The sequence below is a fragment of the Pieris napi genome, chromosome 4 (genome assembly GCF_905475465.1).
Source record: "Pieris napi chromosome 4, ilPieNapi1.2, whole genome shotgun sequence".
Classification (NCBI taxonomy): domain Eukaryota; kingdom Metazoa; phylum Arthropoda; class Insecta; order Lepidoptera; family Pieridae; genus Pieris; species Pieris napi.
In genome coordinates, this window is record NC_062237.1 from 448928 (window position 1) to 464814 (window position 15887).

General features: G+C 33.6%; 1 protein-coding gene across 1 annotated transcript in view; it reads right to left on the reverse strand.

Annotated features, from left to right (window-relative positions):
- Nucleotides 1-301: 301 nt before the first annotated feature.
- The window catches only part of LOC125049104 (knirps-related protein-like), a 63406-nt gene continuing 47820 nt past the window's right edge, over nt 302-15887 (reverse strand). Inside the window, exons 2-3 of the mRNA XM_047648204.1 lie at nt 14842-14919; nt 302-2096 (exon numbers count right to left, since the gene is read on the reverse strand). Coding sequence (XP_047504160.1) covers nt 1077-2096; nt 14842-14919 — 1098 coding nt within the window. The 3' untranslated portion in view covers nt 302-1076. The remainder of the gene's footprint in view (nt 2097-14841; nt 14920-15887) is intronic.

A 15887-nucleotide genomic window follows, 5' to 3' on the forward strand; every position in this document is an offset into this window, starting at 1 on the left:
CTGAGGCCCAGACCTAAAAAGGTTGTAGCGCCACTGATTATTCATTATTATTAGCGAGGTGTGCTCAATGTGAAGCCATTGTTGTTTCGCCGGGAAGTAAAGTTCTTCAAACATATGATATTAAGCAACCACCGAGCTACAGCGTAGATAGCTGTTTAATATAATTTCTTTTAGTATCAAGTAATATTTATAAAACTGTTTAAACAAATAAACTATCAATGATTCCGAGTTTTACTTTAGATTATAATTCCTTATATTATTATTTTATTAAAGTTAAAGGGGGATAAAATAAGAAAATACCTCGAGTGCAAGAACATTTTATTTGTACGTTTCGTGGAATGCTTTCACTAACTATATTATATACAACCATCCGAAAATTACAAATGAGTATCTGTGACACAATCACAATGAGTACATAATGAATACAAAGCTTTGAGCAATAGGAATGTTTTATAATTTACATCATATAACACTAGTATTTAACTGTCATATATACTTGAAAAGTTGATATTTCCGCCAAATAAAATTTAAAATTTTCCCTGAACACATATTACATTAATTTTATATACAATTGAAATGCACAGATGTTAATTTTATATCGAACACAGAAGGCAGTATCTTTATTATCGAAATTTCAAATAACACAACATTTTCCTTTAAAATATAACCAATATATAAAAAAGGCCGTAAATAATTCAATTGTATAATAGCAGAATACTTTAATATTTAATCTGTACTTTAATTATTACTTAAATATTAACAGAAGATACAATGCACCCGATTAACACTGGTAAAAAACACAATCAATTCTACTAAATGGAATAAATTACATTCGAATACTAATTCCTATGGAATGTCGCACCCGGCTCATTCTCAAACCGACTAACTAAAACTAAACACTACAATAATTTATTATTTACATTGAATTTGTACATCCATCGCCCGGGTCTAAAACCAATTTACTAAACTACTTACATTACGTATTTGGATAGACTCTTTATTTGATAACAATTCTCTCAAAGATCCTACTTATATTAATCACAATCCGATACTGGCCTGGAGCACTGACGTCGCCGTCAAACTTTGGTCGTTAAATCCAGGGGGTGGAGTTTGATTCTCTTAATCTGCGAATATGACATGTCTTCTTCCTCGCTGGCCGAGGCCCGGTCGCTGCCCGACTCGGGGTCGTCTTGGTCTGGCGTTATTATTTCGCTATCGTCGGACCGCCGTCGAGCCGAACTAGACCTCCCATCAGATTTCACTGACAAGTCCATCGGATTCTCTTGTAGAGGTGATTCAGAAGTTCGCCTTTCTGCTGGTGGTGTGGGAACAAATTCTGCTTCAGAGATATCCTCTTGCGGAGTCGGCACAGAGCGCTGCTGTTTTAAAATCTCATCTAAAAAGAATCGTTTAGAGGACTCTGTATTGTGATCATCGATTCTCACATCATTGTTGTTTTCCGCTTGTCTTAGCGCGGCATGATCCAGCAAATGTCTGGAATATATTGGGTGAAAGCCCGGAGGAAATAAAAGGGGGTGGTTGTGCGCAAACGGGCTAAAGGGTGGTGGAGGAAGGAAAGGTGAGTGGGGGAAATGGGGCAAGGACATATTGGCTAGTGGGTGGGGAACAAAATCCCTCGGTGGAGTGAGTGGTCTGTCTTGAGGGCGGGCATGGGTAATACGAGACTTCTCATCGAGTTTAGGAGATAAATCGCTGCGATGTGAATCCGGGGAACCAGAGTTAGGCTTATAGTCATCTAAGCCAAGGAGAGCAAGTTCTTCTTTTGTTCTCGGTCTCGTCTTACCTGGGAAGAGATGAGGGGGAAAAGGTGAAGCCATATGGTGCGGAGAGGGTGGCACTCGAGGAGGAGAATGCGTCTGCGCAGCTTGCTGTTGCTCTTGTAAGAGACAATGAATCTTGAACCAGTTGGACCTCCGGCCATATCGAGAGCCAGACTTGGACATGCCGACCATCAGGCACTTGCGCAGGCGGCACGCTTTGCACGCAGTCCGGTTCTTCTTGTTGATGACACATTCCCCGTTATTCTTGCATTCAGTGATGGAGTTCAGGTTGTTGTACGACCGTCCGAAGAAAGACTGGAAAAAGAGAAATTAAACGTTAATTTATTGAGCTAATACATATATATGACTTAATTCGAAAAATAAAGGATATAATTAGCATAGTTCACAAAGTATAAATTTTTTTACAGTAGCTACTAAAATAGGTATTTATCGCCGACTTAAATGTCAATACAATGTTATTAATCTTTTTCATTTTGATTTAGCACATGACGTTCTAATAGATTCTATTCATATTAACATCATGAATAGATAAGTGTTTAATTATTATAATTACGAGTTAGGCTTCGTTTACGCGCTCGGCTGGGCGCGACGTGAGTCCGAGAGTGAAAACTCAGCTTTATCCACTTTACGGCGCGTACGTCACATCCGCCAGACATCAACCACGACTTCTGTTCCAGTCGGTTACGCTCGCTTATAAACGGTTTCGTTTTTCGACCTTGAGTTTTCGCTTAATTTATTATGTAAAACTATTGTTTAACTTAGATTCTGAATGGGGAAATCTTTACGGCGATTGGAAAACCCCTGAACGCTTCAAATATAATGCGGTCATCGTTGTTCATTTTATGTTGCTTTTATGATTATTTTCCATTAGTAATGTGTTGTTACCAATGTAACAATAAAAATTATGGGCAATTGTGTCACATATTACGGCTAAGGTAATCTTTACGGGTTCATTTTTCAATATCAATTGAATTTTGTAGTCTTTTTCTTTACGAAGTTATAAACAGCGTGTTTGCGAAGATAGCTAGTTTCTTATTATAAAAATAAAATAAATAAAAGCTCGTGATAAGTTGAAATATTTAGCAGACGACGTCTTAGTTATCTTTATCTATTATCTTCATTGTCACTTGCTTCAAAAGATCTCGTGAGGGATCTGGCATACCTTAGGCCGAAAGAGTCGAATACAGATATAAAACTAAGCCCAGGAGTTGTAGCGTCACTGGCTTATTTAAATATCACGGATATAAATTAAAAGTTAAATGTAAAATTATATAATAAATAATTACTAGTAATCATTACTCGTAATATGAATAATAATTATAATTGAACGAAAAAAAGAAGGTTTTTAATTGACTTTGACCTAATAACATAGTATATATTAAATTGAGAAGTTATATAATTATTATAAATCAACAAACCGTTAAAAAGATTTTTTTTCAATATTTATTGAAAGAAACTTTTTTTACTTGATGTAAAGAGAGATGTTGCCTATTGGAGGGTTCAGGAGATATATCTAGATATGAAAGACGCGATTGAAAACAAATCTTTGCTCCAATACCCCAAATTATTGATGAACACAGTGCCGATTCAACAGGCATGAGTAACGTGGATTTAAATACTTATTGATTAGATCACTGCGGTAGGTAGATGGTCATAAACCCGTGGCGTAAGGTTTTATACGATACTTTACGATATACTAATGGTGTTGCGGAATTTACTCCGCTTTATGGAGCATACATTGTTGTTTATGCCCTAATGACTAGCGAGGGTCGGAATATGTTATATTTGTATTATTGCTTCGTATTTTTATATACCTTCATAGAAAATTCTTAAATCGAATCAATCACGAAGATAATTCTAATTTTACTTGTGTAATGTCAACTTCTTGACACGGGCCTAGTGATATGATAAAACCATTTGAATTAGTGCATTATTGTTAGTGTACGTTAGTCTTAAGTGCTAAGTGAAAAAAGAGAAAGTAATAGACACTTTCTTTGTGAAATATTCTTAGTAGTAAAATAGGTTAGACCTAGATCACTTATTAGTCGTAAGTTAGGCTAAATCGTACAATCATGTTTTAAAAATAACCTTTAAACGTCACACATAAGCGACCTAAATCAAATTTCCTTTGACATAGACATCATGTTTACTGATTATATACTAATTAAACGCGAACAAAGTAGACCAACATATGGAAACGAATGTGAAATGAAGTAAAACTATTTTCCTAGAGTACATATCTATTTTTATTAAAATAGAGTTGATACTGTATTGTGATTATCAATATTGTGATATGGTTTTACCGCTCATTAAAATAATTATCCTTGTATTTAACTAGTTCTTAACTATGTCATATATAGATTGTGTCATACTAACAAGATATGTTGCTTTTAGAAGTCAACGAATCTTCAAGCTATTAAAGTATGAATACACATCCAAACGGTTAAAATAAGACTAAATGATTAATAATTTGTTACATTTGTATAACTCTGAGTTCGATTAGTGTTGTAGTTATTTGATTCGTAGGCACAAAATACCTTTTATTAATAATATAGAGTCTGAGAATAGATTGTGGAGTACAGACTGAGTCAACAGACTATGGAGTGAGGTATACGAAATATAATTTTACTCATGTAACTATGTCTGCTCTGTTGTTTATGCTTGGCATAATTCTTCATGATAAAGCATGTGTATAAAAGGGATGCCATTAAAAATATTTTAATGGGGTTAAGAATTTTATCGTGCCATAGTAAAAGGACAGTTTAGTGCTACTAGACATGTTTTCCCTACTAATGGCAAGTAATATATTAAATTTCTCTTTTTACGACCATTTATACGATAAATTAAATGCCCTATACGAGTATAACCTTTGTGCGTTTACACAAATGCGTTTTAATATTCCGCATAAAAGTTTAATTGTATGTTGTTATTACTTTTAGCAATTAGATATTGTTTAGAAGGAAGCTGATATGACGTGAAGTGAAATTAAGAGAGCTGATCAATCAGGCTGGTTTTCCTGGATGCTCTCAGCCCCACTTGGACGATATAGCACTTTAAAGTCAAGTCAAGACGTAGACAAGATATCGATCAAGGTTCAATGTTTAGATGTTGTGTATAAGTCATGTCATAAATAAACACTATATAACCTCAATAAACTGAAAATATCTCAATTGCTTTTTATAACAATATTAAAGAGTAAAAAAATCTATTCAAATCTAAAATTGAAATATTTTATTGTATTTTTATTTTATTGTAACTAAATGTTAGTTATTTACCAGAATTGTCATGTATTTTGGAAAATATATCATATATATATAGCATTATATACGTATATGATGAATTGAATCTTAATAAAGAAATAAAATATATTCCAGACAAGTTTTGTACAATTTTGACAGGAACTAAAGTGATAAAAAGTCAAAGTCAAATCATTTATATCAATTGTTTAAAAAGGTACTTTTGAAAGTCAAAATTACAAGTTAAAAATATTTAAAAGAAAAATGACTAGTTGCCCTTTGAAGGTAGTTTCATATGGAGAAGAATGAGCTCCATAGATCTAACAAGAAGCTCCATACTTACTCTTTTAAAATAGTTTTTAAAAGATTGTATACATTGATTAATTAAATGTGAATAAATAGTTATTATTAGTTTGATAACAAGTAAATGGATATCAAAAGATGGATGATTCTTCGTTGCAAGTAAATGTGGACAGTATAAAACAGTTTTATTTATAGTTGAGATAGGTATTTCAAAACGTGGTGCATCTTGGGTTAAAGGTGTCGGGTCAGGTGGCCGAGGTAGCCGCGACGCGCGTTGTTGCTCAAGACACTAGTTATGCACATACTTATACTGTAATATCGGCGAGAAAATACAATAGGACGATAATTTAGTCAACCAATAGTCTTGAAATTAGTGCTTATAACCAATTAGTCTGGTTAAGAAGCAGTTGTAAAGGGAAATATTAATAAAAAATACACGAAACAAAACACAAACAATTGCAAAAAATTAACTAAATACAGGCTAATAACTAAAGACCTTGTAAATATGAACCATAAGTTAACAAAATTCAGTTAAATAATGAAGCTTATTAAAAAGCTTGGAGAATGGACTTGTCCAAACGGACCAAAGCACCAGGACGGATAAATAGTAGCTGGAAAAAGTTTGATGACGATAGCGCAAAATAAAATTGGATGGACAAGGTCGTAGGAGGTCGCAGTCAATTTTTAATTTATTATTTTTGTTAAATGTATGTCAATAAGATGGGGATGAATAAAGGCTTATTATTACTAAGGTTTGTCTTTATAATTTAGCTTTGAATGCTTTTCACATGAGGAACGGAGGTAGCAGTAATTCATAGATTTACCTAATTTACATGATAAAGTAAATAATAATTTATCGGCTTATGTACATGAGTGTACATTTGTAATGCTATGAATAAGTTGCACACGACGTCGCATCCTCTTCAGTCCAGTCTATTAATTATAATATCTAGTTGACAATCAGCGTTTATGCTCGTTTATAGGCTTCACCGACCGGTCGTAGGGTTGTCATAAGTGATATAAATCGCTTTAATTTCCCCTTAGGCAGTGTTATTTTTTGGTTTGTTCCAACTCGAATTAAATGTATGGTTGTGTATGATTTAGTCAAAGTAGGTGAAATTACGCTATAGCTTTTAGTGTCTTTTTTAACGTCCAAGAATCTGATAAACAATTTGTCTGACCCAGAATGTCACCAATGGCACATTTGATTACTTCTAGGTAGTACTGTCTGATGCTATTAATTACCTATACGTTGTCACTCATATTTGCGATGTTTCTACAATTTTTTTATATAAGTTGACAACCCTATGCCTCAGTGATTGAGCACACATGTAATAAAATTCTGCTACATTTGTAACGTGACGTACCCGCATAAATATGTATTTTTTCTATATCAATCCGAGCTAACATGTACATGGGATTAAAAACTAATAAATGTTTCTCGCATTGATGGTAATTTATTACCGTCTTAATCACATACAGGAAAAGTTAAAGCAAGTTACGAAAACATAAACCTACGGTAGTATTATTAATATTACTAAGTGCTCTTCGCTTTCTCTCTTTTATTTAGATAAATATACGTAAGATAGGAGGCAGAATAGCCCCATCTAGACCCTCTGGTGATGTGTGTATGGGCCGCGGTTTCACTTAACATCAGGTGAGCTTTGTGCCCGTTTGCCACTGTTACATATAAAAAATCGGTTATTTCATATTGATTCCGAAACCTTTAAAAGTTTAGATTCTTATTCAGAATTATTATTTTTGTATCTGAAATAACATGCTCTCGGAATAGTTATTTTTAACTATCGTGTCGATTTCAGACTGATTAAAACGACCGTAGTGCGTTTGTGAGCGGCGACATATTATGCCTATAGTCAAAGCTCCCGTATCGAGTAAACAATCGTTGATTGACAAGGCGGACGCCCTCTAGCGGCCGATACTCTCGTGTCACCTTCAATAATATCTCGGGACTTGATCTAATCTGTGGTTAAGGATTCGAGTCTCGATTCAGCTGTATTGTTCGCACATTCCATATCTATGACGCGACGAGTGCAAATGCATTGATTTGTATGCGCGTCTTGAACTAACATTTTGGCAACGGACAATTGAACATTTGTAATGGATGAATTTTCAATCGTGATCTAATAATAATATTTGGCAAAAGTCTTGTTGTTGCTACCACTTTTATATGGGCCCTACGTTTGTGTATGTTTAATATACCTTAGTTATTTGTTACGCAATAGAACCTAGGATAAAAAAGGACAGAAATTAAGGCGGTGAAGAAAAACATCGTGAGGAAATTAGCTTGCCTTAGACCCAAAAAGTCAACGGCGTGTGTCAGGCCCAGGAGGCTGAGCCTATTAGATTGACAAATGATCATGAAACAGACATCTGAGGCCCAGACCTAAAAAGGTTGCACCACTGATTATTTTTTTTATTTTTTTTTTAATTTCTAATACATATCCTTTTTTATATTTAATTCCCAAATGGAGCTTCGGGATTTGTTTTAAAAAATAACATTGGAGTTAAAAAACAATACAATATATCATATTTATATGTTATATATTGAGGTCTTATAACAATAAAGTTTTGGATAAAAAACTTAAAGCAGAACGTGTAAATTGAATATGGAATAGATTTGCATGAACGTAAATCATTTCGCGTGTTTCCGCAAGATGACACCCATAACGCGTCCACCTTGGAATCACAATCGCATGTTCGCATAAATCTAGCGAATAACAAATCTGTCTTTGTCTGTACATTAGGCGGCGCTCGGGACATATTGATGAATTAATTGCGCTCTAAACGAAGTATGTTTTACCCTCTTTCAACAAAATTTTATCGTATAATTCTACCTCATTACTACTTATATCTCATAAGGTATTTATGCACTTATATAATCTGGATTCAAAGGACAATTATGGGCCACTGTCCCCTAAATATCTTTTTGTCGAAGGAATACCCATGTAATCCTGGAGTTGTTTTTCAACAACGAGAAGAAATCCTGGGAGCAGTGAGATCGCTCCGTAAAGCCTACGAAGTGCCCAGGAAGTGAGAGTCTATTGTCTAATATGTATAGTATACCTATCTCTAATACGCTGTCTCTGACTCTTTTGTAAGCATCATCAAACTCTTAAAATTTTCTCTAAAATTCAATCATATTTCTCTCGTCGTTAAGTCTGCGTTCGTAAGAAACGTTTTCGTTCGCCCGTTTTGTCTGCAACTTTGCAAATCCTACTAAAAACTACAATGTCACTTAATGGTAAAAGATTTTCAAAATTAGATCGGTAGATCCAGATAAACTTTTACCTTTGTGTAGATAAAAAACGAAAACGTATGGTTGCTACTGGTTTACTAGTTTTAAAAAGTCAAAGAGCAATATGTGACGCAATCTATATCAATCAGATTGATGAATTATTTTCGTATTCCCACTTGGTTCATCTCAGCCATTATGTGTGTATAACATCGAACATTAACTTTTGGATTAAACTTTCAGCATAAGCTCAATCAATCACGACTCTATCTTCCTTATAAAAAGTCTATAATTCGTTGTTCGATTAAAATAAACTCGAGTAGAAATATCTTCGTATCGAAACACAGCTCTTTTAAGATTGGTTTTGAAATGGTAGATGAATGCGCACGAGTCACCGTGCGTTTGTATCCAGAAGCAGTGACCTGTGCATTTTGTGTTTTGATTACGGCTGACATTACTATACAATCGATTATTTGGTTAATCTGAATCGATGTATCGATATGCAGATCCGGTTTCGATTTTTCCTATTTGGTTAAGATAATATTTTGTGTTCTCTTTCGACTTGATTTTTTGCCTTCATTACTCAAACACTTTTTGTGTTACTTTGGAATCGTGACATCATATTTAAAATGATCAGGTACAAATGGATTTATATCAAAATAAGGCTGAAGATTACAAAAAATTAAGCTAATTTTAAGTCGTCGTAAATGTTAAATAAACATAAGTTAATAGGTGATACAACAACTGTACCGGTACAAGGCACAAACACGTAAGGGTGAACAAAGTAACAAATCGTATTGTGCGTTTCGTGATCTGCATGAGAATGGTAGCTATGCTCCAATAAGTCAATCGGTGTGCCAACCATGAGCTGGTGACAGTTTCATAAGCTAAACAATGACGATCATTAAGTCATCGGCCGATCTCATTATGGCTTGACCCTGTTCGAAATGGATCTTTCTTTTTTTCAAATAGATTCACAGTTCACTATTGTATACTGTCAAATTTTGGCTTAACTCTAATTACATTGTATAATCAATTGTTAAAGATATGATTTAAAAAAATCACGTCTTATTTTGGACATGTAGACACGTTACGGTACTGTACGTTACGTACATTAACGAGGCAGGCTTAGGCCCTTTTTTGCATAATCAGCTATTAGACGGGTCACTGACACGATTCGATCCTACACAATGATGCATTTAAGCCAATTAAGTACAGTAACAAACCGATTAATTCAGTCGCGAAGCCATTAAAGGTAGAACTTTTGTTTTCTTTGAAAACTAATGCGAGTGACAAATTACGGAGGTGGCGGTGCCTTTTGACTACCGAGGAGCGAGCTGCACAATAGCGGCGCCAGGGCCCGCACAATGCGCTCGCGCACAGATAATCGCGGACTTTAAAAACAAATTAGTAGCCGTGATTTATTACGGTCTGTTACGACACTTGGACGTTTTCTGGTCGCGTGCGTTACTGCAATTTGAATGTGCTCTCAATCGGTATATAATTCGCTGACGGTGAACGTTTCGATGCGATCTTGTTCGGATTTACTGCCGCCCTTGCAGGCACTTAATGAGCGGGACAATGTTGACTCGTGGGTTAACTACTACTGGAATTATATAAATTGCGAATGACAAAACTCAATGGGAATGTACTTGTTATCTACGAACAGTCGTGGTATTCTGGAAATCACTTTACAAAGATGGTACGCGGATCTTTGCCGGAATTAGTATAAGGAAAGCGACAGTACACTTGACATATTACCTATACAGAATTTATTACCTGGATTTCTTTTTGCTTAACAATAAGCACAAATTATTAGTATTTTTATTTTAATGTATATATATTTTTTTATATGTTTACCAAAATTGTCATATATTTTTGAAAAGATTGCAACGTATACTGTTAATATAGTAATGTAAACTTCAATAAATAAAGAAATAAAAATCAAAGGACCACAGCTAATAAATATAATCGTTTCGTCTATTTGTAATAGAAGTAGATCGGTGTTTGATTGGCGATGGCCGTCAACTAGAAACAATAAGCTTCGCAATGTCGTTCATGGAAAATCGATTCGTCTCAACTGTGACGCCATGAATTGATTCCGACAATACTAAATATCCTCGCTTAGTCTAGTTTATTTCTAATAATCCAAGCAAGCAAGAGTAATTAGAAGCTCAGACGTGTTTTAGGATCTTATTTACTAAAACTACATTTCTCACTATACGTACTCCATATTTCATCCAGACCTATCTATCTCATGTAATGATAAAAATATATTTTGAATCATTTCACGGATGGCGATTTAGAAAGATTAAATATTATTTCGAGGAGTATTTAATTATGATATGTTGTATATAGAAAAAGTGATATGTTCTGTTCAAATTTGCTCATCCGCATTGGTAAATATTATGCCGTATAAAAAGCTATTTATTTATCGTTGCAGTACCTGATGCATTCTGTATTTAATTATTAAATAAATTATACATACTAAAACTTTATTTCATTTCATAGCTGTTGTTTATACAAACGCCAGTCCCCACAGGACATTCTGAAGTACGATGACTAGACTATTCCGAGGAATTTGCGTTTATAATGAAAATACTCAAGCAGTATTAATTTTGTATTAGAGAGTGTACCTAATCGATGTTACTATTATATGTCTAGAAAATTTGATAGCAATTAATCGAAACGTTTGTGATATTTGTCAGAGGTTGGGGCAAGGTTAGGTCGTTAGGATCCAATCTAGATACGATTAGACGTGATTTGCAACGCTTGTTAGTGCAAAACTTGATAAATGGAACCTATTTTGAGCAGTACCGAAGTCCCTCCTCTGTGGAGCTATAAATGATTTTGTACGTTATTGTTTCAAGTTTTAATAAACGATACAAACTGGTGGTAATAGTTGATAGTCCTTACTGCAACACAAAGAAACGGAAATAACTATTGAGACTAAGAGTATAGTAACAAAACTAACATCATTTGATATGTCAATATACTATGACTATTATTATGGTCAATTATTTCATTGATTGTTTTTATGAATAATGTAATTATCTTGAGCCTTAGCAATTTTCAATAAAATTTCGTTATTTGTTGCTTTTATTATAGATTTAAGGTCTAAAGTTGGACTTATGTCACTTCATTTTGTTAATTTAACATTTAATTTTAACACTAGTAACCGTGATACTTATTAGATATTTAAAATAGAACATGTTATGAAAAGTTGTATCTGATTGATTAAATAATAATTATGGTAATGCTGACAGCGGTGATAATAATGGAAAAAAGTTTAATGAGTCCGTCAATACTCAGTAGCGCGTTTGTGTGTTAATAGCCACTTAGTACACGCTTCGGCGCGTGCGCATAAATGGATAGATAGGTTTGAGTATACATGATTGAGACGTCAAAATTTTGAACTGAATTTATTGGCCAAAACCTTTATAAATAAAATGAGTATTTGTGTTATAGCGACTGTATATTACATATTGGAGGCTTCAAGTAGAAACCACTAATTCTATAGTTAAGAAAATTAAGTATCTACTACTTGTATATTACAAGTTTTACAAACGTTAGCATCTCCAAGCACGAAACAAATTTAAAAAATAGAACAATACTAGAGGTCACATCTCAACCTTTGCGAGATAACCTGAATGTGATGGATGGCGGGCAAATGATATGTTGGCACGGAAACATTGGTCATGCTTGTTGATCCCAGTTGAGTAAGGAGCTATTTGCCGTAAAATCACTATCGAAAGTGATTACAAAAGTCAATGTTATTGTGCAATTGAACTAATCCGCTTTAATCTAATACCATAGTGAGGTTTATTAATAAAGATGTTGATACAAAAATATATATTGACTGATCTTTAAAAAATTAAACGGTCAAAAGTAGTCCTGAAGGCTTTTCGACGGGATCTTTATTTGACTAATAACACATTTCTTTATAAATACGGTCATTTGCTGGTTTTTGAAGCGAAACTTATTTTAGGCGCATGAGGGTAAAATTTTTACGAAACATCACGAAGATAGATAAGAGGGAGAGAGCGATCGAGAGATAGTGAGAAGGGTGAATTACCTTATAGAAATTATCTTTTTAAAATTAAAACTTCGTAAAGAGAATTTATGAAATATTAGTATTTTATATTTTATACAAAATAATTTATTGATATCTTAAATGACGAATAGTAAATTACGATGCCACGTAAACACACGTTGTCGAAGAAATAAATTTAAAAAAAAAAATTGTATAAAATTCTCGACACTTAATATTTTAATGACAATTAAATTCATGAAATTTACATATCTTCCTTTTGTCCCTCCCTCTAAGTCTAGGAAATCTAAAGTTTTAGATTTGTATAAATATGAACAAGAGTTAAAAATTAGTTTGCCAAAAAAGTTTCAATTCTGACATGTGTACTTTTTACGCACGCACTTTTTACTAATTACAACTGTACTTTATATAATATAAGTATTGTAGACAGTAAACCACGTGCACATTGCGAAAATAAAACAATTTGTATCAAGTGGAACAGAACGACAATAGGTTTGCGACAGCGCAGAAAACGTCTCACAGGATGTTACCTTGTTACATCCATACATCCTATTACCACAGAGCCTAAGGTTTTGCATAGTAATCACCAGTTAGTATAGAATTTAGCAAAAAATATACAATTTGTCATAACTCTTTTATTAAACGCTATTCTTATTAGATTAATGTTATAAAAAGGAAATATTTTTGTGTATTCGTAGCGAATCAACTCAGAAACTAGCCGACCGATTTCAAAAATTATTTCACCAAAGATCTTTTTTTTAATAAGGTGAAAATGTGCTTGCGCAGGCCCGCGATGTCGCGGGGACTGTTGCGCTGACTCAAAGCCTTTTGCTATTCAGAGTGGTAGCTAAGACCTTACCCACTAAAAACATTTCAGCCCTCCACACGCCCTTAAGATGGGCCCTCGGGGTCCGCCAAGGCCAACCTAAGAGGCCATTTAATATATATTATGTTGTTTTAGTTTGTACTTCAAAGAAGTTATATATATGTAATATTACCTCATACATTGGTAAACGAGAAATCTATTTAATACGGTCGACAAAAAATCTATAACGGACATATTGCGTGTTATATTTATCGACGTATATCTCCCGGACACTGTTGTACAAGCAAATATTTTATATGATGCATGACTTCTTGAACATGTAAGGTCGGGATTAGCGTGCCAATATTGGATGACAGGACGAGTAGATCCTAAATCGGAATAGGAACGATTAACACAATTATCAATCGGAAATCGAATCGAACTGTATCGCAATAACATTGATAAATGTGTGGTCTGCATTTATAAACACCACTAATAATTTCAGTGGTTTAATAAATTTTGGTGCAATTTATGTGGAATAAATATGCATTTGTATTTTCTATGAAAATTTAAAATGGAAAATTTATTATTTCGTTACTGATTAAATAACTTTATCCAGTGCACTTGAAATTAGTTTTTGCTATAATTAAAATCATGCTTAATTAATTTTTAATGTCTGAAGGTGTTTGACCTTAAATTAAATGGTGTACTTGAATTATATATATTCGTGAAATATGAACTAATTAATCTAATAAGATTAAACATATTTAATATGAAATATACTATATTACGCATTGTTACTTTAATATAAAACTGACGATTCTATAATTATTAATAACAGTATATATTTTATAACAATACTACAAGAAAAGAACTACAAATATGGTGATTGCAATTGGATTGGATAGACGAAAATACATCTATAAATTGTATGTATAATAAGTGATGTAAGAAGTTTACGGAGACAATGTCACGCAATTAATGAATATTGTCCTCGATACAATTTCCTAATGCAGTTTCTATTCTCATTTTCTAATTAGTTTCCATTTAGAGATACTAATTAGGTACTTTAATTGAATTTTTATGAAATTATTGGAATTACACAATTACAATTACACATTTTTAAAATACAGTTAGACTACTTACTGCTTTTACAGGAATATAATGACATTTTTAAATAGTCTATGTAAATTTCGAGTTGTTTATTTGAAAATTTTGACGTTCAGTTACATACATGAACAGATGTTTTAAGTAAATGGTTAAATTTGAGCGAAATTTCGAACGTGAATCGAAATAAGTATCATATATGAACCGCTGTTTTATTCCGTTAGGTAAATATGTAAAAATATCTGTATATATATACATTTAAGAAAATAAAAATAAATACCAACCTTACAGCCTTCACACGTAAAAGCTCCGAAGTGGAAGCCGGCTGCCGGCTCACCGCAAACTTTGCACTTTTGGTTCATCTGAAAATATAGTTATGGTATTAGGTTGGCAAGCCAAAAATGCAAAATCATAATTTAATAACAATTTGAAAATATTTACTAATGTTATAACTTTTTATTCATATCATACACACGAAGTACGGGTTTGCAAGGAAAAAATCAATTTCAAAATCCATTTATCGATATGTATAAGGTGCTACGAGCGATTTTTTTATAGGAAAGGGGCAAACAACCCCACGTGACAGCTAAAAATGACACTCAACGTTGCCCATGGACACCCATTTTAGTGGGTGTCGGCCTTTGATGACTATGCTCGTTTTTTAAATAACTTTTTTTTAATCAACGCGGGCTACAGCTAGTTTAAACAGAAAAAGGGTAGGTAACTAGTTTTTTAACCACATAAGAAGGCTGAAGAAATATTAAAAAAACCTTAACCTAAATTAAACTAATAACATCTATTTAAATATGAATATCTAACCTGTTCACGAAGAAATAATACAAACGACTAAGTAGTGTAATGGTAATAAGAGAAATGGTTTTATCGTTCGAGTGCTATAGAAACCCAATTCGTCGTTAATATGCCATGACGGAGATCTTACATTTTCCAATCAAAAATGTTGTTAATTTCGAGGACGACGGTGCATGTTATTAGATGACTGTAATAAAACTGTGCACTTTGAATTATTTTTTATGGGAGCGAGCAGTTTTGTTTTGCCCAAGTTTTATTCTGCAATTCGTGTATAAGAGACAAATTCTAGTAATAATAAAATGCGCACGCAATATTCGCACGAGTGGAGCCCATGGAGCAATGTTGGCTTAGTGGCTTCAGCGTGCGATTTTCATCCTTGAGGTCGTAGGTTCGATCCCCAGCTATGCACCAATGGACTTTATTACTATGCGCGTATTTGACATTCGCTCGAACGGTGAAGGAAAACATCGTGAGGAAACCGGCTTGTCTTAGATTTTGTCTTAGAAATTAGATTGACAAA